This window comes from Podarcis liolepis (genome assembly GCF_965112155.1).
Source record: "Podarcis liolepis genome assembly, chromosome: 13".
In the NCBI taxonomy this organism is placed as follows: domain Eukaryota; kingdom Metazoa; phylum Chordata; class Lepidosauria; order Squamata; family Lacertidae; genus Podarcis; species Podarcis liolepis.
The window spans coordinates 58,422,511-58,447,560 of NC_139573.1; the positions used below are offsets into that span (position 1 = coordinate 58,422,511).

General features: G+C 48.9%; 1 protein-coding gene and 1 long non-coding RNA gene across 3 annotated transcripts in view; one reads left to right on the top strand and one right to left on the bottom strand.

Annotated features, from left to right (window-relative positions):
• The first annotated feature begins 2,171 nt into the window (after positions 1–2,171).
• LOC310691275 (beta-crystallin B2) lies at positions 2,172–16,337 on the top strand. 2 transcript variants are annotated; one of them, XM_083471010.1, is made up of 6 exons: positions 2,172–2,269; positions 7,474–7,545; positions 10,770–10,888; positions 11,776–11,908; positions 14,192–14,334; positions 15,985–16,337. In XM_083471010.1, exons 2-6 carry the CDS (start codon positions 7,495–7,497, stop codon positions 16,151–16,153), a joined length of 615 nt encoding a protein of 204 aa, XP_083327136.1. In that variant the 5' UTR covers positions 2,172–2,269; positions 7,474–7,494; the 3' UTR covers positions 16,154–16,337. The 2 variants fall into 2 exon arrangements, with proteins under 2 accessions (XP_083327136.1, XP_083327135.1); XM_083471009.1 differs by lacking the exon at positions 2,172–2,269 and adding an exon at positions 5,165–5,531.
• The window catches only part of LOC310691282, a 30,517-nt gene continuing 18,058 nt past the window's right edge, over positions 12,592–25,050 (bottom strand). The window contains exons 3-5 of the long non-coding RNA XR_014518446.1: positions 21,367–21,430; positions 13,096–13,166; positions 12,592–12,655 (exon numbers count right to left, since the gene is read on the bottom strand). This is a non-coding gene — a long non-coding RNA (uncharacterized lncRNA). The remainder of the gene's footprint in view (positions 12,656–13,095; positions 13,167–21,366; positions 21,431–25,050) is intronic.

Consider the following 25,050-nt stretch of genomic DNA (forward strand, 5'->3'; position numbering starts at 1 on the left):
TAGGTAATATCACCATCAAGACACAAGTGATCTTAAAACACATGGGGAAATCAAAGTCTTCACCTTGTGCCAAAAAAGGCCATAATGCAAGGCTGCCAGTACTTAGCATTGGTTCATCCAGTTTTGCCCTTGCACTCACATCAGCCCAAGCTCCATCCATCATGTCTCTTAGGAGGTTTTTTGTCACACACACACACACACACACACACACACACACGGATATGCAAAAGTTCATACCCAATGCATAGTATATTTTTATAATACACTGAAATAAAAGAAATGCTTAATCTAAAATGGAATGGAGGCGGAAAAAAGAAAAAAAAGGGGGAAAGGGAAATAAAGGTCTGGAGGCGGTCAGACCTGCCTGCCTTCCAATTGAATTAAGATTCTCATAGGGGTGGGGTCAAAGTGCCACCCCCAAAATCTCCTGAGCCCTCCAAGTCTGGGAGATTTGAGCCATCAGGACCCCCCAGGCACTGTGCCAGCTGTGGAGGATGCCAATTGGCATGCCAGTATGGAGCAGGAGAACCACCTTCATATTCCAATGGTCCTAGACTCAACATTCAGGTAAAGTTTGGTAAAGAAATTTCATACATGATAGAAGTTTACAAATTATTGCATGACATGAGAGTGGACAAAGAAAGGTTTCTCTCTCTCCTAACACTAGAACTCGGGGCCACATCCAATGAAGCTGAATGTCAAGAGAGTCTGGATGGATAAAAGAAAGTCCTTCACGCAGCGCATAGTTTTCTTTTGATAAACTGTGGAGCTCCCTCCCACAGCAGGCAGGGATGGCCACCAATGTGGATGGCTTTAAAAGAGGACAAATTCATGAAGAAGGATAAGGCTATTGGTGCCCACTAGCCCTGCTGGCTTTGTTCTGCCTCCACGGTCAGAGCCAGTGATGCTTCCAAAGGCCAGTTATGGAGACCCCAGGAGGGGAGCATCCTGCAACCGGGGGCGGAGCGAGCCAAGGGAGGGTGCACTGCATGGAGCCCCTCCATAGCCTCCCCCTCAGCTGTAGGGCGGCTGAGGTGGTGGGCAGACGCAAGCCCCATGCTGCTTGAAAAAGCCGCGCAGAGATTGCAGGCAGTCCGCCTACCACCTCCCCCTCAGGATGCACCTCACTTTGGAAGGGGGTGAGGGGTGTGGGGGAGTTATTTTAGGGTTGCCGGGCGCCCTTGTTTTATAAAAACACACATATTTTTGCCATTTTGTCACCCCCCTCAGTGATTACACCCCGGGTGGTCCACACCCACTGCATCCTGCAGGGCGGGGAAGAGGGCGTGCTGGGCAGCTGCTGCTCCTGGCTGCCCCCCTCGCCCCTTGGCCTTCCTGGCAGTTGGGCACTGTGGCTGGGCTGGCGAGGGAGCCTGCACACACCCCAAGCGCCCCGATCCCGCTTGGTCGTGAGGCGCTGGCTCTGCCTCTTCCGGCCCTGCTCAGGGTTGGAGCCAGGATGGTCCACCAGCCTTGGCCCCTGACGCTGCCCGGCCCACCTCCTTGCCTACACCCCTGCCTCTCTGTTGCGCCTGTCAAGCTCAGGGCCCTCTTCTTTTTTTGATCCTGGGCTAAATGGTCTTACAGAGCAGGGGCTCTTTGGATGCCCAGGATGTCCACAGGCCTCAACATCATCTACAGTCATACCTCATGTTACTGACGCTTCAGGTTACGTGTTTTCGGGTTATGGAAGTACCCAGAAGTACTGGAACCCTACCCTTCCGGATGCGGGTTGCAGACATGCCTCCGTCACGGATTACGTGGATTACCCGAGGTTCCACTGTACAGTACATGTGTTTACAAACCGTGACATGCCATTCTGTGTTCCAATCTGCTTTGCATAAAATGAAGCTCCGTGATCCACATTTGCTATAATGAGAAATCTTAAAAACTGCTGTTGCATGTTCTCCTTTTGGTCACAGGCAGGAGCTGGCAAATTTTTTTAGCTGCAGGCCGGTCCCCTGTCCCTCAGACCTTGTGGCGGGCTGGAGAAGTGGCATGGGGGGGAGGGAGCTGGAAAAAGAGGCAAGGGGGCCCAGGCGCTGCGCTTAGCTTCCCAGGGGCACAATCCATAGTGCATTTCATTTCAGTGGGCTTCAGGCGCTGAACAAGCGGTCTTGAAACGATTGCAGCTTACTTGCGAGTAAGCGTGGCTTTAGGACTCTTAGTGCCTGTGCATCCAGTGGCAGGGCAGACGCGGCGTCTAAAGTGGATTTCCGGAGGTGGCGAGGCGGAAGGAGCTAATCTCTGCCAATCAAACGCCGCTGAGGTAAACCTTTTCCTCCCGTCACCATCGCCGGGAGTCTCGGCTTCACGGCGCAGGGCGCAGGCCCTTGGTTTGCCTTGGGGTGCCAAAGTGATTGAAATCTATAGGAAGAGGAGACCCTCGCCCCAGCTCCTCAAATTGATTAAATCTGCCACATTGCTGACAAATAGGCGCAGAAGCTTTTGTGGGAGAAAGTAAAAGGGACTCACTTTCCTCCATAAACACGGGAGAGAAGGTGTTTTAAAGGTGGCCAAATGCTGGTGCATTTTTTAAAAACGTTGTTGCTTGCAGGTGACTTTCCCAGTTCCTTTTTGTGTCCAAAGAGCTATTTTAGTGCTCTGAGTTTGTGGGTGCCACACCCTCCTAGCAAGTGTTATAAGCTTATCAAGACAGACTAGCTTCCTGACGCTGGGCCATTAAGAGAGCAAAGGAAAGGGGCTCTGTGCCAGATGACACTGGAGAGAGGCTCCTCTAGTTCTTAGACAGGAGGACAAAGCCTGAGTTTGAGAGCAGTGTGTGCTAGAGGAAAAAGCGGCAGGCTGGAAAGGCAGAGCTCTCTCAACCATCACCCATGGTAGAGTTATGCTTGAAACCAAGGCTATGGCTTTGGGATAAACAAAAATACACCTTTGGGATGTTAATACTGTGCTTTAAAACAAAAAAACACCAAATAATCCCAAACTCTCCAATGCCCTGCAAGCAGCATTTTAGACAGTCCCACTTCTTGCAAAGCCCACTGGACCTATTGAAACAGATTTGTGTGTATGAGATGTGGGAGAAAGGAGACATGGATCACTCCAATTTGTCTTGGTGCACACCCTTATTAGATGGCAATGTGCTTCCTTCAAAATGTGGCAAGTCAGCCCTGGGCCCTCTTACACTTTTTGCAGAATGGACCCAAGCTCTTTGTGGATCTGTTGAGAAACACCAATTAGTGCAGAATAACCCCGCAATGTTGCCTTATTTCCATTTGCAGTAGTTTTTGCAGGGTGCAGAGAAAGAGAGAGAGAGAGACTCTTCTGCTTCAAGGATCAAGCACAAGAAATGTGTAAATGTATCTATGGATCTAGCTATCCATGCCACAGTGATGACTCCCAAATATTATCATGGTTTGGTGTTATCAAGAATAGGGAAACCCCTAGGCCATGAGTATTGATGGTTTCTTGAAACTGGGCAGATCCCACACTATCTGAGCCTAGTTTTGCCCCATCTCAGTTATGGGGCATCATGTGCCCACCTGCAAGCAAAAGACATAATGGGCAAGAGGCACCAGGAGACCACTTCTTGTGATCAGCCAACCTGGTGTCTCCAGACGCTGATGGACTCCTATTAACACCAGTCAGGATGGCCTGAGGTCTGATGGCAAAAGGCCTTGGACTTTCCCTGGAGAAGCTCTATTGGACACCAACTGCCTCCACTTAGTGCTTAAGAGCTTAAGCTGCAGAGGTCCAATCAGGTTTAGCTAGTGAGAGTGTTGCATTGGTGGGTGGCTATATTTGAGCTGTTTTCTTTTTAGCATAATTTACAATCCCCAAAAAGGGGTACTTGTCAATTGCCAAGGAATAATAAATGATATGGGATGCGGGTGGCGCTGTCGATAAAACCTCAGCGCCTAGGACTTGCCGATCGTCAGGTCAGCAGTTCGAATCCCCGGGGCGGGGTGCGCTCCTGCTGCTTGGTCCCAGTGCCTGCCAACCTAGCAGTTCGAAAGCACCTCTGGGTGCAAGTAGATAAATAGGGACCGCTTACCAGCGGGAAGGTAAACAGCATTTCCGTGTGCTGTGCTGGCTTGCCAGATGCAGCTTGTCACGCTGGCCACGTGACCCGGAAGTGTCTGCGAACAGCGCTGGCCCCCAGCCTCTTAAGTGAGATGGGCGCACAACCCTAGAGTCAGACATGACTGGCTTGTACGGGCAGGGGTACCTTTACCTTTAATAAATGATATGGGTTGGGATCCCCCTGGGAGCCCCAACTTTATGGGGCTGAGAACAGATCACTCCCCAAAAAAGTATGCAGGAATGGGGCTGAGGCCTCCTAATCTTGATTGGCTGGGCCCTGCTGGGCCTCCCATCAGCAGTGGTGTGCCCTGGTGGGCTATCTCTGGTGGCATAGGGCCTTGCTGGGCCTACCTGTAGTGGGCAGGCCTGACAACCTCCTCCCAACTTATGAGACATTGCAAGTGTGTGTTGCACATGTGATGTTACACACACATGTCGAACCCCCCAGTGTCATGCGGAACTCGGTGCCTCTGCTCTCCTGTAAAGAAAGACTGCTGTGTTTGCAACGTTTTAGTTCAGAGAAAGGGTGAGAAAGATATGGCATGAAATATACTTTTAAAATTATGCCTGGCATGGAGGACACAGATAGAAAAAAACTTTTTTTCTTCTCTCTGTGTGTCTCCTGTCAACCAGAACTCATAGACATCGGATGAAGCTGAATGTTTGAAGATGCAGGACAGATATAAACTATGGAACTCCCTCCCTCAGGAGGCAGGGATGGCTACTAACTTGGATGGCTTTAACGGAGGCTTGGAGAAATTCATGGTGCAGGAGAGGGCTCCCAGTGGCTCCTGGCCACAATGACTCTGCTCTGCCCAGGAGGGGAGAGTGTTGCTCTTCTGCTTGCATATTGTTCGCCCCTTTCCCTTTGGAGCCTTTGGGCAGCCAGTTGCTACATGGGTCTCCCTGTGGTTGCTTCTTGCCAAACCAGCAGGGACTGTGGTCTGAGCAGCGGGCAGAATGTGTGCACAGCTGGAAAAACCCATCTTCCCTTAAAAAATAAACAAACAAAACTCCAACTTTGCAACTGCTGACCTTGGCATTTTTATTTCTATTATTTTGCCTCCTAAATGAGCTATATGGGTGTGTTGGGTTTATCAAAGAGGGACAGTCTCTCGTCCTCAAAATCCCCAGGCTGGACTGAGCTGGGAGCAACATTGTTCCAAAGGGATGCCAGGGGGGCTTGGCAAAGATCCTGCTGAGGTTGACAGAAATTCCCTTTTCTTGCCAACAGGCCTGACAAAGAGAGTGGCTCCAAAATGAAAAGCTCATGAAATAATTCTGCCTCTTGGTCTTTAGCAGGACAAAGGGTCGTGACGAGTCAGCTGATCTGGGTTTTCATTGTCCTTTAATCCAACCTTCTCGATTTTGATCACACATTCGTGAACTCGATAAATACTTCTGGTGCATTAATGTGCCGGCTGCCTATAAATTCTGGTGCTTGGCTGCAGCACTTCCAGTGGCATAAGCAAACTCTGGTGCAACTGGTAAGCATCTTATTCTTTTTTAAAATCCCCCCCCCACAAAGTTTTAAAGCTGGGGGTTTTGGGGGTTTTTTTTTTATATATTTTTGGGGGGGTCTTCTTCTTTCCATTCCAGGCGTGAATATCCTGTAAAGGAAATCCCAGAAGGAGAAATTAGAAAGCAGCTCTCTAGTTCTCAGCCGGTCTCAGCTTCCACTGAGGCACCTCAAGTTAGGCATCCAATATCTTTGTTCCAACCTGTCCTTACCTATGCTTTGAAAATCCAAACAGGAGAGCTGCCTCCATTGCCTAGGGAATATATGTACAGTGGTACTTCAGGTTAAGAACTTAATGCGTTCTGGAGGACCGTTCTTAACATGAAACTGTTCTTAACCTGAAGCACCACTTTAGCTAATGGGGCCACCGGAGCATGATTTCTGTTCTCATCCTGAAGCAAAGTTCTTAACCTGAGGTACTATTTCTGGGTTAGCGGAGTCTGTAACCTGAAGCGTCTGTAAGCTGAAGTGTATTTAGAGAGGCGGAAGAGGGACAGCAGCAATTGGGAGGGGAATGCCCTTTGGACAAGAGGGAATTGAGACAGCTGGTTCACAGCCTGCATTAAGCCGTGCTAAGTGCTTAAAAAAGTAAAGTAAAGGACAGTTAAGTCCAGTCGCAGATGACTCTGGGGTTGCGGCGCTCATCTCGCTTTACAGGCCGAAGGAGCTGACGTTTGTCCGCAGTTTTTCCGGGTCATGTTGCCAGCATGACTAAGCCGCTGGGACCGAGCAACGGGAGCTCACCCCACCGCGGGGATTTGAACCACTGACTGGCAAGCCCAAGAGGCTCAGTGGTTTAGACCACAGCGCCACCCGCATCCCTATGCTAAGTGCTTAGTTGTGAGTAATTCCTCCTGGCTAGATGTGTCTGTGTCTGGACTGTTTGGGTATTTTCCAGCACCTTGGCAGCAATCAGAGGGTGTGGTCCCCACCCCCTATAGACCCCCCTTTTTTCTTTTGCAAACTGGCTGATTCCCTCTCCCTTTCAAATGTATATATTTTCTAGCTTCCTTTTACACAGCAGTCTCTTTAACCCTGGCAAGTGTTTGTGTGGCCACCTGCAAATGGGGACCTTTCTGTTAGGTTTCCTATCTAGAAATGTATACGATGGGAAAGGGAGCTGGTTGCAGTGGCGCTTTATGGCTGCATTGCAAATGAAGAGAGCCAAGTAGGGACAGGAGAGCAAGACAGTTTCTGCCTAAACTGCACTTCCCCAAGTGATTTCTGGACCAAAATGCAACTATCTTTCAAAATTGGCACTTCTCTGAGTTTTGCGGTGCGATTCTCCAATCCTTGAAAATGTTACAAAAATGCATCTATCTATCGGGGTGGGTGAGAGGAGAGAGTATCAGGGGGCATAGCTTGCAAAAAACATACATGTTAGGCACAGCTGCATATGTGACAATTAGGGAAATGGCACACTAAAAGGATGACTAATTTTCATGAGGACTCTTTAAAATAAAAAGTGCAGATTGGTGTGGAGAACAGATTGGGGCAAAAGAAAAATTGAGAGAAATTGAAACTGACAAATCAATCCTCTGTCCCTGCTTTGTCAGGAGGTTGTCTCTTGCCAGCTCTGCCGCTCCAGCTACCTACCTCCCAGGACTAGTAAACCCAGCATTGGAGACAGCAATGCTTCTGAATACCAGTTGCTGGAAATTGCAGGAGGGGAGAGAGCTCTAGTGCTCATGTTCTCCTTGCAGGATTCCCATCTGTTTGGCCACTGTGAGGATAGGATGCTGCACTAGATGGATCCAGCCAATGGCATTGCCGGGTTTCTGGTGCTCATGGAGCAGAGTGACCTGAACTTCCTCTGGGATGGCCCCTACCTAGCATTGTGTTTGTGCAATTTCTCCAATGTGGTGACTTTGCCCTTATCCTTCTAATCTGATGTGAGGTTCTCTCCCCAGGGAGCAGCTCAACCACTTTTCATGATGGCTTCAGACCACCAAGCATCAAAACAGCAGCAAGCCAGTTCCAAGGTCAGTAAGGGGCAGGCCAGGAAGCCCAGAGGGCTTGCAGCCCTGCAGAGGCTCTCCCTGGAAAGAACTCAACTGGGTGGGAAATTCCACTGCAGATCCAGAATCTTGCGGGGCAGCAGGAAGCAGTGACAAGAATAGATTTTGGTCCAATCTTACATTTTATCAATAAAATGAGAACCTTTATAACAGGGGAGATCTTTCCTGTAAACAAAGGAGGTGTAAGATCAACAAAGAGTATTATAGCTCCTCAAAGACTAATGAATGCATCATGGCACAAGCTTTTGTGGACGTTTGTGTATAGAAGTGTTAAGTTGCTCAGAAGGCAAGCTGAATGCAAAATCATTAGCCCACCATTTCTACCCTGACTAGGAGAAAGGTAATCTCCATCTTGCTGGCTTCTGTGCAGAAAGAGAAAAGCAAGCCTGGCCGCCTTCCCCATCAGCACCACACAGAAAAAGGCAGGAAGCACAGGAGCTCCAGCAGGGAGCTTGGGCATCCTTGACATAAGTGGGCTTCTTAACTGCATGTGTGGGCTGGTAGGGAGGACTCTCCAGAGTTTCAGACAGAAGGACATTCCCAGCCCTACCTGGAAATGCCAAGGATTGAACTTGGGGACCTACTGCATTCAAAGCAGATGCTCTGCCTCTGAGCAGAGTAGCACTGAGAAACCACGGAAGGATTTTCTGGGAGCTTGAGTGTGGTCTGGACTAGCTCATGAGGTCTTGGACTTGGCTGGACCCTGCCCCAAGCAGAGCCACAGTGGGTGGTGTTGGTTCCTCCTGCGCCCCCATCAATTCTCATTTATTGCTCCTATGTGTAACCTGTGGGACAGGGGGTTGGTCTGTAAAAGGCAGCAAGTTGGTTATAAGCAAGGACCAGGGCAGGATTCATGAATACATCTCAAACTTCTACTCTGTGCAGCTTTTGCATCACTGAGGTTCCTCTTTAGCCCTACAGGAAGCAGGATCACATGTGCCTGTTCAAGCTTCAAAGATGCTTCAAAGCATCCTGCCAACTTTTTACACACACAAAATGAACCAGAAAGTGGACAGAGCAGGGCAATGGAAAGGTGGTGGAACAGGGATCCACCCTTGCCCCCCTCCCCATATTGGGCCAAAATACAACAGAAGTTGCCAGGGACCCAAGCTTTGCAAAGTTCCCGAATGCCTCTCCTACCTCCCAGCCCTCCTGCCAGGGTCACAGGAAGTGTCCACACAAAGACAAACCCTGAAATGAGCTTGTTAATGCTGGAACTGGTTTCAGTAACAAAGCCATGTTACTTGGCCTTTTGCAGCAAAAAAGTCCAAGAGATCTGAGGCATCTAAGGGCCAATTTTCAGGAAACCTGTTTGTGTTTCAGTTCTCACTGGTCATCTTTTTTTACTCTCTGCTGTTGTGGTGGGCAGGAGGGGAGGCCTTGGGTCTATTATTTATTGCATTTATATCCCACATTTTTCTCTAGGGAGCTCAAGGTGACTTACATGGTTCTTTCTCTCCTCACTTAATCCCCACAACAGCCCTGTGAGACAATGGCTGCCCCATGAGCTTTATGGCTGAGCTTTATGGATTTGAACCCTGGTCTCCCAGGCCCAACACTCTGACCTCTAGGCCACCCTTGCTCTCTCCCAGTGAGCCTGGTAGATGTTATGTATCTACCCTTGCTTTCCCTTTGGCCTGCTCCTCCTCCAGGCACTAGCATTCCCATCTTTTAGCTGGAACCTCAGTGGATGGTACAATCCATGGAGGTCTTGGGCCAAAACTGGATAACTAGGTAGGCTAGGGAGGAAATTAGGCCTGTCAAAAGAATGTTACAGCATTGCTTGTAAAGTCCTGTTTCCGCCTGTGAACAGCCCAGGGAGGTCCATGAAGTAGGTACCCACCACCTCCTGCTGCCATCCCAGTATCTGCTTCTCAGCAGGAGGCTGTTCTGAAGGTGCCACTGGAAATCATGTCCTCGGTACATATTTCCACCTCTTTTGAAGTGTAAGTATTCTAACCCCTTCACCTGACCTGCTCCACTTGCTCCCTGCTCCAGGACTGAAAGGGAAATCTGAAAGAGGGAAGTTTATAGGAAAGTTCACTGACTTGATGAAACCTGAATGCAGGCAAAATTCCTGGTGGATCCACTGGCAGAGGAAGAGGAGTGTGGAGGGAGCGCACCGCCGCTGGCAGCGCAATCCTGGTGGGGTGCCATCGCAGCTGCCCCCCCCGCCTGTGCTGGGTGCCACGCCCCCCACAGGTGGTGCACCACACCCCCAGGACGCGCGCCAGCCCCGCCCCCACCTGCTTTCCGCCACTGGGTGGATCATGACATTTGTAGCTCAGAGGTAGAGTATCTGCTTTGCATGCAGAACATCCCAGCTTCAGTCTTCAGGTAGAGCTTGAAGAGACCCTCCCTGAAACCCTGGAGGGCCACTGGCAGTCAGTGAAGACAGTACAGTACTGAGAAGTGGCCTAGCCGGGGGGGCTGGGGGGTTCTGGGTGCCCCCATGGCAGGCGGGGCAGGAGCACAGGGAAGGTGCCCCCATGGCAGGTGAGGCAGGAGCACTGGGAAGATACGCCCAGTCAGGGGTGGCACCCCCTTCCCCTTGTGGCCAGCGAAGGGGCGCCCCTTGGCAGGCCAAGAGGCGGGGGGGGGGGAGGCACAGCCACTGCAACTACCTCCCCCCAGGGCGTGACCTGGGACAGAAACAGTGGACAGCAGGAGAGGTGATGGAGGCCTCTCCGCTCCTCTCCTCCGCTGGCCTCAGCATGTGATTGCACCCCCCATGCTGCATTGCGAGGCTGCAATCAGAAAGTCACAAAGGCGCACAGGGCTGCCAGGCACATGCCCTTCAAATCAGTCCAATCAGACTAATTGCAAGCAGCTGCTCCCTCTGTGCCCCACCCCCTGCCACTTTGTGCGCCTGCCCCGGGCAGCAGTAGCATACGCTCTGCCATTGGTCCTGAGCTAGCTGGACCAGCGGCCCAATGCCATATAAGGGAGCTTCCAATGTTCATACCCAGACACAGCTGTTTCCTCATCTGTACGTTCGGCTAGCCACACCATGAAGACTGCACCAACCTGTCCTCCTCTGTTCCTGCCTTCTCTGCCTATTTGGAGGCAGCTTCCCCTCCAGATATTTGGATTGCAGCTTTCACCAGCCACCCAGCATCAAAAGGCTCTGGGTAGGCAACCTGAGTAGGGTACCAGGAGTCTGTCTGTCTCTCTTTCTCGGGTTCCAGATTGTCGTCTTCGAGCAGGAGAATTTCCAGGGTCGCTGCCATGAGCTGAATGCGGCTTGTCCCAATTTGAAGGAGGTTGGGCTAGAGAAAGTGGGCTCCATCCTGGTGCATTCAGGCCCGTAAGTCTCCCCCTGTGCGAACAGGGGTCAGGAAAGATGCAAGGGCAAGCTTCTGTGCCAAGGTGGGGTTGGGTCACACAGCTAGAAGGAGCTTCGTTTTTGACACTGCACAATTTCATGCAAGTGTCTTGTTTGTCCTTCAAAGGGCAAAATGAGGAGAACCTCCTGCCTCTTCAGATAATTATCTCAGATAGCCTCTGAGGTGCATCATGCTCCAACATGACTGTCATTTCAGTGATGAGCAAATATGACACTCTTAGCCCTTTGTGGGAGAGGGAATGATGTATTTGGAGGAATGAGATTCCTTCAGCTCCAACTTTCATTTTAATTTTATTTCAGCAATTTTTGTTAGGGTGAGGTTTTGGGTTTGAGTTTATGAATGTATGGATCATTTGAGCAAGTTTGGGGTTATTCTGGGTTTAAGGCTGTTTATTTCCTGTTAGGTGAAGAATAGGTTGCAAATAGCAGAAGTAAATAAATAATTGAATTAAAATGTTGGAATAGTTCCCCTCCTCTACACCAGAGGCATACACCAGAGATTTTCTTCTAAATCTGAAGTGAGGACAGATAATTTATCTGTACAGTGGTACCTCGGGTTAAGAATTTAATTCGTCCTGGAGGTCCGTTCTTAACCTGAAACTGTTCTTAACCTGAGGTGCCATTTTAGCTAATGGGGCCTCCCACTGCCACTGTGCTGCCGCTGCACAATTTCTGTTCTCATCCTGAAGCAAAGTTCTTAACCCGAGGTACTATTTCTGGGTTAGCGGAGTCTGTAACCTGAAGCATCTGTAACCCGAGATACCACTGTACTGCCAGGAAAAAGTTAGTTCTGCTCCAGCTGATGGAGATTTTTGTGGGGGGTGGGGGGTATCTCTGTGCTTTTCCAGGTGGGTTGGCTATGAGCAGGTGAACTGCAAAGGGGAGCAATTTGTCTTTGAGAAAGGAGAATATCCCCGCTGGGACTCGTGGACCAACAGCCGGAGGAGCGACAGCATCTCTGCCTTGAGGCCCATCAAAGTGGTGAGGAGGTGGGGAAGGGAGGGGGACATTCTGGCTGGTGGATGGCAGCACTCATGTAGTGAATGTCCTGGGCTGGATACAAGAATGGGCAGGTTTGCAGCTGATCTTAGAAGATTTTGGAGTGGGCAGATGGAATCATTGAGCTGGGATCCCACTTTGGGGTCACTCAGTCCACCCCCTTGTAATGCTCTCCTAGGGATGTGTGCCCAGCAACATCAAATTCCCCATCCCTGCTCGAAATATGATGGGGCTGGACAGACACAGAACAGATGGCAGCTTCAGCAGCAAAAACAAAAGAGAGGAAGGAAAGAAGGGTGCAAATGATGACCTTCATGTGCCCTTTGTGGTTTGTTATTCCAGTTGGAAGGTGGGTCATGGCTTTATCTGCAAAGCAAAACTCTGAATCAGTGGCACAAGTCGTGCTTTCACAGGAACCACTTGGAGGAAAGAGGGGTTTTGTGGGCAGGGGGAGATGTAATATTCTGGAACACACAATAGCCTAGTTTTATGAGAGAGATTTCTCCCTACCACCACCAACCATAACTTGTGAGGAGGGCCCACCCGTGGTGTGTTACTGTTTGGGTGGCTTTCAATGATTAAAAATGCAATGCATTAAAATTCATGCATGGTATTTTCAGTGCTATTTTTCTAGAAAAAGAGCCAGAACTCACCACGGACACCTCCCTTGTTCTCTTATAATGGCAATGGTGCCTACCTGAGAGGGACTGAGTTCCGGTTGAAAAAAAGCTGTGGGTATTTTAATATATTTTTATTAACAATAAAATTGCATGAAGTACATGGCATTGAAGTCCCTTCAAAAACCAAGAGCTGAAGTGGCTGCAGCAGAGAAGTCCCTGCTGCCGCAGAAATTTTCCGATCAGCAAGGAGTGGGCAGCCCTTGCCGGAAGCCTCCAAGGAGAGCTTTTCCCCCACCCCCCTCCGGATCTCTCTGTTCATTCCTGCCTCCAAGGACCCCTTTTAATTACGGGATGTATTTCTTGGAGAAAGAGGTTTAGAAGAGAGATTCCTACTCTCTGGTAGGCACAATGGCGATAGCGACCAAGTACATTACAACTTGGTTAGATATTACATCTACCCTTATCCACTTTTAAACAGATGTTCTGTACAAAAATACAGAATAAAATCACAGACGCTTGGCTTTGCAAATAATTGAATGTTTTACTCACAGAATTTCCAAAAGTTGCAGCAAGAAAGTCTCCATCTGCTGGCAGTCATACAAAGAAGAGGCTCTAAAAGACTTTAAAATAAAATAAAAAAATTTAAAGGATCTATAAAATCTATCTTTTGGAGAGGTTCAGCTCAATGGCAGCATTTGCAGAGCCCGGAGTCAAAGCTATATAGCAGGAAGAGAAAGACACTGAGGGGGGGAGGGGAGCCTGCTAAGCAACACCCACTCTGATAGCTTGGGCTCAGGGTTAACCCTTTTATGCACACAGGTGTGTGTCAACAACTGCATATTACAGCATTTATACCCTGCCTTTTTCCCAAGCTGGGATTCAAGGAGGCGTCCAACATTTAAAAACACCATTATGAAATACAAAGTAATCCCAACAAGCTAGTTAAAAACCAATAGTTAAAATACATTAGAACACCAGCAATTAAAATGCAGTTTGCCCCAACAGCAGCACTGTCTGCACCTTAGTTTCCAAAGACCTGTCCAAACAGGAAGGTCTCAACCTGCCAGCAGAAGGATGACAAAGAGGGAGCCAGTCTAGCCTCTCTTGGGAGGGAATCTCATATTCTGGGAGCAGCTGCAGAAAAGACTCATTCTTGGGTCACCACCAGCTGTGTTTCTGATGCTGTTGGGACCAAGATCTCACTCAAAGATCTCACCCAAAGATCTTAACACCTGGGCAGGTTTGCATGGGGAGATGTGATCTTTCAGGTAGCCTGGGCCCAATCATATAGGACTTTGTAAGTTACAAGCAGCACTTTGAAGTGTGCCTGGAATCATATCGGTAGCCTGTGAAATTGTTTTAACTGGGCTGTAGCGCAGTTGTGAAATTGTTTTAACAAAGTGCTGAGGTGGTCTGCATAATTCTCCCAGCCACCCCTTAATCCTTACAAGGATCCTACGATGTAAAGCTAATCCAAGGGTTTGAGCCCAGAGGAGTGGAGCTGGCATGCTTCTGCTCCTGCCCAGTGAGCCAGGGTTTGCACGTGGCTTTTCCCCCATGGCCTCCTTCTTCCTTTGCTCTGTCACCCTTCCCCCTGCCCTTATGTGGCTGCCTCTAACCTTGGCCTGGTGCGGCTTCCTCCTAGGACAGCCAGGAGCACAAGATCGTCCTCTATGAGAACCCCAGCTTCACTGGAAAGAAGATAGAGATCATCGATGATGACGTGCCCAGTTTCCATGCCCATGGCTACCAGGAGAAGGTGTCCTCTGTGCGCGTCCAGAGTGGCACGTAAGTCCTCTGCCAGGCAGCTTGGTCAAGCTTGGTTGGCTGAGAGAGCTCATTTCCTAAAGATTCCTGGGTGGAGTGGCACAAAAGCCTCTGAGGTGTTCCTGGACTCAACTGAAGGCCACTAGGGTTTTTGCAGGACACCACTGGCATGCACCTAGAAACATAGGTATCAGACCATTGGTCTATCTAGCTCAGTATTGCCTCTACTGACTGGCAGCGGCTCTCTTGCCCAGTCCTCCCTGGAGATGCCAGCAGAGATTGAACCTGGGACCTTCTGCTTGCAAGACAGATGCTCTTCTGTGACCCTCCATAAGGACAGTGCAAAAAAGGTGCTAGAGATGGAGGCGCAGGTGTGGGGTAGATGAAGAGGCTGGGCTTCGTTAGGGTCCAGTCTATGTCTTATAGGAAGTGCCCAGAGTCTGAGCCAGAGTGCTGCTTAGGACTGTCTACAATAATATTCCCCAACCTGGTGCCCTTCAGGTCTTTTGAATGACAACTCTCATTAGCTCTGACCATTGGCCAGGGTGGGAGTTGTTGTTCAAAACACCTGGAAGGCACCAGGTTGGGGGTTCAGGTGGGGTCTTTCCCAGCCCTGCCTGGGGTGGGTTGAATCTAGGGCCATTTGCATGGGGGTCAGGGGCCCTATTTCTCCTTGATAGGATCGTGCAAATTCATTTCTTCCTTGAGTTCCTTGGGTTCACGTGTTACACTCAGGCCACATTCATACAAAACATTTGAAGCACTATAATACAGTGGTGCCTCGCAAGACGAAATTAATCCGTTCTGCGAGTCTCTTCGTCTAGCGGTTTTTTCGTTTTGCGAAGCAACCCTATTAGCGGCTTAGCGGCTTAGCGCTATTAGCGGTTTAGTGGCTATTAAAGGCTTAGCGGCTATTAAAGGCTTAGCGGATTAGCGGCTAAAAGGCTATTAGCGGCTTAGCGGATTAGAAAAAGGGGGGGGAGCGAAAAAAATTTGGAACACTTGCAAGACGTTTTCGTCTTGCAAAGCAAGCCCATAGGGAAAATCGTCTTGCGAAGCAGCTCAAAAACAGAAAACCCTTTCGTCTAGCGGGTTTTCCTTCTTGCGAGGCATTCGTCTTGTGGGGCACCACTGTACTGCTTTAAAAAGTTGAGGCTTCCCGCAAAGAATTCTGGGAGCTTAAGTCTATTAAGGGCACCCTGTTCTCTGAATGGTTTGACAATCAGTCCCTCTTCCCAGGGAATTATGGGAATTGTGGCTCTGTGAGAAGCACAGGGGTATTCTAGCAATGCTCAGCACCCTTAACAGACTACAGCTCCCAGAATTCTTTGCAGGAAGTCATTGCTTCTTAAAGTGGCACCATAGCTCTTTAAATGCATGGTGTAGATGTGGCCCAGCCAAAGTGGCAGGCAATGGCAGATCCATGATCATCCCCCCTGGATGGTGGAAGCATATAGAAAGGCCTTGTTTGCTTTTGGAAATAAATGAGATGCTGTAAATCTGCTTCCAAACTTTTCGTAATGTTCAGTTCTAAATATAACAAATGTGTTACAGACTGCAAGCAAAACAGAGCAGAAAGCCCTGTCCACTAGCCAGATCCCATCACCTGGGATGAATAGCTGGGAGGGGACTCCCACTGTGTGCTGCGCTGACCCCACTTCCCTTTTGCAGATGGGTGGGATACCAGTATCCTGGCTACCGAGGCTACCAATACCTCTTTGAGAAGGGGGACTATAAGGACAGCGCTGAGTTTGGTGCTCAGCAGCCCCAGATCCAGTCGGTGCGGCGAATCCGGGACATGCAGTGGCATCAGAGGGGGGCCTTCCATCCTGCCAGCTAAGCCTCCCACTCCCCTTCGCTGCTGCCTCCAGACTGGGGGGGTGTGAGAGAGTGCTCTGAGAGAGCCAGCAAGGGCCCTGACCTGGTCATCTAGGTCTTCTTCTGCACGCTCTGTGTGTGAGTAACTGTTCTTGCTACTGCTGCCATCACCATGGAATCGCCTGAATAAAGCTTTGCCATTCGAACACAGTTCTTGGTCTTTTCTGTTCTACTCATGATACTCCTAGAATCATGGAATTGTAGCATTGGAGGGGCTCTCTGAGGGTCATCTAGTCCAGCTCTCTACCATGCAGGAATCAAAGCTACGGCATCCTTGACTTCTGTTAAAATACTTCCAGTGAAGGAGAGTCCACCACCTTCCCAGGGCGTCCATTCCACTGCCAAACGGCTCTTGTTGTCAGAAAGTTCTTTGTGAGGTTTGATCAGAATTTCCTTTCTTAGAATTTGAATCTACTGGTTTGGGTCCTATCCCCTGAAGCAGGAGAAACAAAAGCTCACTCCACCCTCCATTGGCTATGCATTTTTATTGATTTGTATTGATTGGGGGCGGCAACTTTCCCCCCTGCCCCCCCCCGCTACACCCATGAGTCCAATCCCCTTTGATGCAGGAAGAGCTGCAGTCCAGCAGCAAGCAGGGAGACTTACTCAGCCGTGGTATTTCACTTAAGGGCCACTCACTCTTAGGTGAACCTACTTCACAGGGTTTTGGAAGGATAAAAGGACAGAGGAAAACCATAGATGCCTTGTAGTTCAACCAACACAGAAAAATTACAAATTTTCCCTTCCAAACAAAGGCTCCCCCCCCCTTTTTAAGGGGGAGGGTTGTGTGCATGGCTAGATTAGGTGTCTAATGTTTTCCTGTGTGTGAGGAAGAAGACAAAGACAAAAACAAGGGAGAGGAAACAAGAGGCATAGAGTGAAGATATGAGGGAAGTGAGCAAGGAGAGCTTCGTGCCTGATAACCCCCTATTCCCTCACCCCAGATTCCCCTCACTGGTGAAGTACATGGCAGCCTGTACTTGGGGGGAGCTTAGATAAGAGAGAGGGGGGACGAGAGACAGAGAAGCTGATGCTTGCCCTCCCCCCAATCACACCGCCACTTGCCCTTCCACATCCCACAGAATCAAGCCACCGCTTGCCCTCCTAACCCCCACCCCCACCCCAAATCGCATGGGAACTGCTGGGAACTGCTGCTCACCTGTGGGCAGCTGGCAGCCACTAGAGTTGCCATATTTCAAACAGTGAAAATTAGGACAGAAAAGTTGTTGTTTTTTGAGTTTTTTTTAGTTTTGCCCAAAGTTGTTGACACTGTTGACATGGATTGCCACATGTCCAGATTTTCCCAGACATTTTTTCATTTTTTCCTGTCCCTCCACTTTCAACCCTTTTGGAGGGGTCTCTTAGGGTCACTTCCCATCTCTCCACATCCCCATAGGAGAGATTACTGTGACATGTTATATGCTCAAAACACCTTTGCAGATGGTTTGAGCATATAACATCAATCCTGGCCCAACTGCACTGGCTGCCACTTAGTTTCTGGACCCCATTCAAAGCCTTAAATGGCTCAGGATTGCAAAACCTGACCAGACCCAGCATTCATCATCAGCTATCATTTTCTGATCATTCTCTATTGCTGTTGAAGGTGTGCACTGTTGAAAGTCTTCTGCCTCTGCTATTTACCATGGAGGGCTGTTTAACCCACAGCCACCATGCCACCCCAGTCATGTGCTGATAGCAGAGTTAACCAGGGTTCCATCTGCACCCCATGCAAATATGACTTGCCCAATGAGAGCACTTCCTCAGTCTGGTGATCCTCTTTTGAGCCCCTCCCTGCTCTGTAGCCCTGCAGCCTCCAAACCAGCGAAGGAGAGGCCAAGTTCCCCTCTGTCCTCTTTGCTGGCACAGCCACAGCCTGTCCGGAGGCACCTTGGGTGGCTATTTAAGCTGAAGCCCCCTGGCATGTCACTGGCTGTGATGAATGATGTTCCAAGAAAATTTGCTATTTTCTGCTCCCAGACAGACAAGCGGATGTATCTTGAATGCCAATGAGTCCCCCGTCTGAGGAGGAACTGGGGAGACCAGGCAGCTGCTTTTCAGATTTGTATGTAAAAGCCCCCCCCCCTTTCCAAGTTTCCCCTGCTGTGCCCGGGCATGCCTTCCCCCTTCATCTATCATTCTAAAACATTTCTGTCTTGCTATTCAGCCGCACACACCCCTGCGACGAAGCAGCTTACAAAAACTAGTAGACAGTTTTGCCCTTAGCTCTGCAATTTAAAATACACAACCCACAAGGAAAAAGAGATTGGGAGGGAGGAGGAAAGCAACAAGCTCAGGCAGGTGTTCTTAAAGTCACAGTTCTTCTAATGAACCGTTGGGATAGAAGAGATGAACTGCTTCTCCCTTGGAGGTTAATTTTGAAAAACAAAGTGGCAAACTGCTATGGTTCTGCCTTGGACCAGTATTTGCCTGAATAAAAGTACCCCCCCCCAATTTAGGTGGGATTTGGAGCCTTCCAGGAAGCATGGGAGGCCATGGCACCTCTCTTGGCTAGAAATTAAGCCATGGCTGAGCCCACCAGAAGTGGCACCTCAACGTAGCTGGGCTCGCTCTGGGGTCCTGCGTCTGTTCCAGGTCTCATGGCTGAGGCACTGGCTTGGGCTTTCCCTGAGGGAAGCGGGGAACCCAAAGCAACCAACCTTTGGCCAGGCATTTGGGTTGGGCTTTGCTCGTTCTGACTTGGTCAGATCCCACCTGGGATGTCCAGTTCTGGGCGCCACAGTTTAAGACCGGACATTAACAAGCTGGAAGGTGTGCAGAGGAGGGCAGCCAAGGTCTAGTTGATGGAGTCAGGGATGTTGAGCCGGCAAAGAAGAGACTGCGAGGGGACAGGATGGCCAGACGTACAGGGTATGAGAGCTGTCATCGGGAGGTTCTGCCCTCCCCAACAAAAGGCCTGCCCCCTCCAACAAAAGTCCTGGCTTCACCCATGGTTGGACTAGATGAGCCTTCTATGATTCTAAGTCTGTTGGTGCCTTTAAAAGACTGACTGTTGCATAAACTCCATTGGACTGGTGTTGTGAGCGTGAGGGTACTACAATAGACTTGGGAGTTTGTATGTGTGTTGTTCAGCTGAGTTCATTTGATAGGAGGTAGGCATTGTAGGCATGTTGCCCATGTTAATCCCCTTCTAACATGTATGTGTGGCATGACCATGTATTTATATGCCAAGGTAACCTTGAGCAAATAGACTGGCACCTCCGCCCCGGCCCTGGCAGAGTTAGTGTTCCTTTAACAAATTATGGCAGGCAGAAATTCAGCAGGTCAGAACTAGCCTATGGGATTTAAATTAGGGTTACCAGACGTCCCCGTTTCCCCGGGACAGTCCCTGCATTTGCAAATAAGTTCCCGGACAAATTCCATCCCTGGAATGTCCCCGGATTTCATCTAATATCCCCGGGAAAAGCAGCAGCGGCAGGTAGGAATGGGACTGGGGCTGCTCCGATGGGAAGGGAGGCATTATGCTACCCTTGCCTCGCCACCGCAACTGCTCTCGGCCCTCCTTCTCCGCCTTCCATGCACACCGCTTCCCCACCACCTCCACCACCACCGAAGAACCAACAACTCAGGGGCTGCCCAGGCTCACGGGGAAAGGAGATAGAAGCCTCAGAGGAAGGGGAAACGTGGCTGTTGAGGTCAAGGCAGCAGCCGCCCCTCTGCCACTGCCATTGCTGCAGCATCAACGTCCTGAACATGTAGTATCTATTTATTTATTTCATTGAAAAAAATCTGGTAACCTTAATTTAAATTCCTACTTGTAACAGTTTAAAAAGGTTGCAGATCCCTTTGTGTGCACTTACTGACTTGAATGGGACAGCATGTGCATAAGATTTCAGATTGCGCACACTTGTATTTGAACTTGTGTTTGCTTAGACGTAAGGCCTATTGGGGCAGCTCAGCCAGCCCCACCCTTTTCCTGTAGTCCATGGGCAGAGCACGTATCTAGGGTGTCAGGTGGGGACACCAATGCAAAACAGAATGTCCATATTTTCATCTGAAAAATGTTGGCGTCAACAGCTGTTAATAGTGATGGGCAAATAGAAACTCCAGGTTCAGAGACAGCAGAGACAATTGCCTTCATGCCTTGCTTGTGTGCTGGTCCTGTGGGTTTCCCTGAGGCGTGGTCCAAGTCCAGTCCGAGGTCAAGGGTGCAGTATTGAGATCGTCTGTCAAAGTTGAAGCTGGGTCCAAAGCAGGGAGTCGGGCGAGGTCAGGAGATCTGGCAGGACAGGGTGCAGGCAGGAACTGGCTACCAACAACGTTGCTCCCGCAACCTGGGACTGGGGCTGCCTGGGTTACCGGACCCAGAGGCAACCTCAGCTTCCCCTGATGGGGCTGAGAGTGGAGCACCTGCAGGCAATGGGTCCTCTATCACCTCAGGAGCCAGAGCAGACTCAGCTGGTGCCTGCACCTGAGGATCCAGCACAAGTGAGGACCCTTCAGGCTCAAGCCCCAGCCCCAGCTCAGCTGCTTCTGGAGGCGGGGAATCCTGTGCAGGTTGGGGTTCCTCAGGTTCAGCTTCTGAGTCCGAATCCCAGGCCATCACAGCTTGTGATGGCCTTTGTGAGAAGCAGGATGAGAGTCTCTGGACTCTTTGCCTACCACCCCACCTTTGTTGTGTAAAACTCACCCGTGGTGCTCCTACCATGGTGCCCATGTCCCAGCCAAGCACTATTTTTATCCATCTCCTTTGTTTATAGTTTTGAGTGTGGTTTTAAATCTTCTCCTTCATGTGAAATGTATTTTCTTCCCTCCAATAATTTTCCATTTCATGGTCTGAGCCGCAGCAGCCAAGTCTCCAGATTAGAACTGAGAAGGAAATGAGCTGTGACGGATGGACCCCTTGCCGTGGAGGGTACCAGGCCTCTTTCTTGTCAGTTGGGGGCCCGAGCGGGTGGCCCACAGTTGAGGGAGGTGGAGGGACTGTCTTTGCAGCCCTCAGCCCAAAGAGCTACTCAGTAGTCCTGTGTGGGTCAGAGGAGGGTGGCATTCACTGCTGCTTTTTAGCACCACCAGGCTCTCATGCCCAGGCTAGCCTCTATCCAAAAGGAAGGTGCGTCCCAATCCACCCACAAGAAATTCTCCGTCTCCAGCCTCATGGGAATGAAAAAAGACTGAGACATTCCCCCCTGGGATGTAGTGATTAGGAAACTTGACCTGTTGAATGTCCTTGGCACACAGCTCTTAGAACTACACGCCCCCTGGCCTGCTTCCTTGCAATCTAAAATACATAGCACAAAAGGAAAAAGAGATGAGGAGGGAAGAGGATATCCTGCTCCCCAACATAAATCCTGGCTATGTCCATCCTTACTGGGGCTGCTGGAAGGTCATGGGTGGCAAATGAGCAGCAGCAAGTGGGTGGTCAAGTTGGTGGAAGGAAGGAAGGAAGGAAGGAAGGAAGGAAGGAAGGAAGGAAGGAAAGAAAGAAAGAAAGTGTTCCATTTTGGGAAGTGTGAATGATGGAAGTTTGCAAATATGAACTGAACTATCTTTCTCCCACTCTCCCAGAGAGGAGACCCTCCTGCCATGTTTGGGTCAAAGGCATGTTCCTGCAGGAACATTGTTTCTGCTGATCCTCACAGCTTTGGATTGACTGGAGGGTCTGTGTGTTGGCTTCTTCTTCAAAAGAAAACAGATCTTCATACTTGACAGTGCCTGTGTCAGACTAGTTAGCTGCAGCCAAGCCTGGCTGACCTACCCTCCTAGAGCCCCCAAAAACGTCATCCTAATATAACTGTTGCCAAGGGAAGGGGGGAATAGCACAAAAGAGTGATCATTAGAGAGCCAGCAGGTGGCCACCAGGCATTGTATAATATCTGGTAGCAAAAATAACTGCTTGGAATTTCTCAACAAATGTCATTGACGAGAAACAGCAGGTGCAATCCCCCTACCCCTCCCAAAGCAGAGAGAGGCAAACTCTAGATGTTGTTGGACTCTCAACTCCAGGCAGCTCCAGGCAGCATGTACAATGGTCAGTGAGGAAGGGAATTGCAGCCCAGCAAGAGCTGGAAGGAGACACAGCATGTGAAAGAGATTGTGGGAACAGGATTCTGTTCTTGGTTCATAGGGGCAAAAGAAAGCAGAGATTGACCCATTAGAAAAAAGCATCCCAAACCCACCATTGGATAGAACCCATGAAAATGTCAAGAGGTCCTGGCAAGTTTGTTTGAGTCCTCCAGAATGCTGTTGGGAAAGATGTTAACCAAAGCAGAGGGCAAGGGGCACAAGGAGGAACAACAGCCAGTGCTTTTTTTAAAAAAAATGTTTAGGGGTACTCTCATTTTGACTCAAGAAAATCATCATTTTACAGTTCAAATCGGGAAAAATAAATACAGTAGATGGAGAAAAGTACAGAGATCCATAAAATGTTCAGGGGTATGCGTACCCCTGTGCACCCCCAGAAAAAGCACTAACAACAACAACAACATGTACAAATAATAGGCTGATGGTGTAGTCACAGGAGAGCAGGGCAGATCAGCAGACAACAGGTAAAAACAGGTAAAAACTCAACATCAGCAGTTCAGCAATTTCAGATATCCTCTGCATTTGAACTCTGCCACAACTTCATTCATTCCTCAAAACCAAACAGTGCAAAAACAATTTCATAACACAGAAAAAGAACACAGCAGCAAATATAACCTAGGGGAATTTTTTTAAAAAATATTTTTATTAAGTTTTACATAACAAATTTAAATTCAAACAAATCCACATCATCATTTAGGATTCCCTGAATCCTTTGACTTCCCTCTGTCCTTCCACAGTTACCATTAACAACCCCCCCCGCTTATTTTCTCTATTTTTTAAAAAGAATAGTAATCTGTTTTTCCATAGTTTTTCGTACATTACAAGCATTACTTCAATCCTGCCAAAGGATTTTTAGTTGTTTACAGTATTCTCTTAAATACATTATAATTTTTTCCCATCCCTTCTTAAAATCCTTCTCTTCCTCATTTCTGATTTTCCCAGTCAGTTTTGCCATTTTGGTGTAGTCCATCATCTTCATCAGCCATTCATCTTCTTTCCATCTCTGGGCCAGTAGTATCCGCGCTGCTGTCATTGCATACATGAATAGTTGTTTCTGCGCCTTCAGAATCTCTGTACCTAGAATAGCTAGCAAAAAAGCATCTGTTTCCCCCCACAAATGTTATTTTAAACATTTTTTTCAACTCTTTGTAAATCATTTCCCAGAATGCTTTTGTTATCTTGCACGTCCACCACATATGGTAGAACGTGTGTTCTTTCTCCTTACATTTCCAGCAAACATTTGAAGCAGTTCTATACATTTTTGCTAATTTTACAGGTGTTTTGTTGTTGTTTAGTCATTTAGTCGTGTCCGACTCTTCGTGACCCCATGGACTAGAGCACGCCAGGCACTTCTGTCTTCCACTGCCTCCTGCAGTTATGAGAAAGGTGAATCCCACGCTAGGAATTATTAGGAAAGGGATTGAAAATAAAACTGCCTATATTGTGATGTCTCTACAAATCTGGGTTGCAACCAGACTTGGAGTCCTGTGTATTATCCTGCTGGCCTCATGTCAAGAATGATTTAGTAAAGGTTCAGAAAAGGGCAACCCATGTGATCAAGGGGACGGAATGTCACCCATAGAAGGAAAGGTTACAGGATTAGAGGCTTTTATGTTCTGATGAAAGGCAAGCAAGAGGTGACATGCATCACAGAATTATAGAATTGTAGAGTTGGAAGGAACCACCTTCCACGAGAGACCATTCCACTGTCAAACAGTGCCAGAAAGTTCTTCCTGATGTTTAGTCAGTATCGCCTTTCTTCTAACTGGAAGCCATTGGTTTGAGTCCTACTCTCCAGAGCAGGCGAAAACAAGCTTGCATCCTCTTCCATGTGACAGCCCTTTAGATAGTTGAAGATGGCTATCCTCTCAGTCTCCTCATTTCCAGACTGTTGTTGTTGTTTAGTCCTTTAGTCGTGTCCGACTCTTCCTGACCCCATGGACCAGACTACGCCAGGCACTCCTGTCTTCCACTTCCTCCCGCAGTTTGGTCAAACTCATGCTGGAAGCTTCAAGAACACTATCCAACCATCTCGTCCTCTGTCGTCCCCTTCTCCTTGTGCCCTCCATCTTTCCCAACATCAAGGTTTTTTCCAGGGAGTCTTCTTTTTTCACAAGGTGGCCAAAGTATTGGAGCCTCAGCTTCACGATCTGTCCTTCCAGTGAGCACTCAGGGCTGATTTCCTTCAGAATGGATAGGTTTGATCTTCTTGCAGTCCATAGGACTCTCGAGTCTCCTCCAGCACCATAATTCAAAAGCATCAATTCTTCAGCGATCAGCCTTCTTTATGGTCCAGCTGTCACTTCCATACATCACTACTGGGAAAACCATAGCTTTAAGTATACGGACCTTTGTTGGCAAGGTGATGTCTCTGCTTTTTAAGATGCTGTCTAGGTTTGTCATTGCTTTTCTCCCAAGAAGCAGGCGTCTTTTAATTTTGTGGCTGCTGTCACCATCTACAGTGATCATGGAGCCCAAGAAAGTAAAATCTATCACTGCCTCCATTTCTTCCCCTTCTATTTGCCAGAGGGTGATGGGACCAGTGGCCATGATCTTCGTTTTTTTGATGTTGAGCTTCAGACCATATTTTGTGCTCTCCTCTTTCACCCTCATTAAAAGATTCTTTAATTCCTCCTCACTTTCTGCCATCAAGGTTGTGTCATCTGCATATCTGAGGTTGTTTATATTTCTTCCAGCAATCTTAATTCCAGCTAGGGATTCATCCAGCCCAGCCTTTCGCATGATGAATTCTGCATATAATAAGCATGGAGACACTATACAGCCTTGTCGTACTCCTTTTCCAATTTTGAACCAATC

Coding starts and splice junctions, on each gene's coding strand:
- LOC310691275 (XM_083471009.1), top strand. CDS start 5,457: ATGTGCCGGCTGCCTATAAATTCTGGTGCTTGGCTGCAGCACTTCCAG. Junction 11,909..14,191: donor CCTTGAGGCCCATCAAAGTG/GTGAGGAGGTGG, acceptor GCTTCCTCCTAG/GACAGCCAGGAGCACAAGAT. Junction 14,335..15,984: donor GTGCGCGTCCAGAGTGGCAC/GTAAGTCCTCTG, acceptor TCCCTTTTGCAG/ATGGGTGGGATACCAGTATC.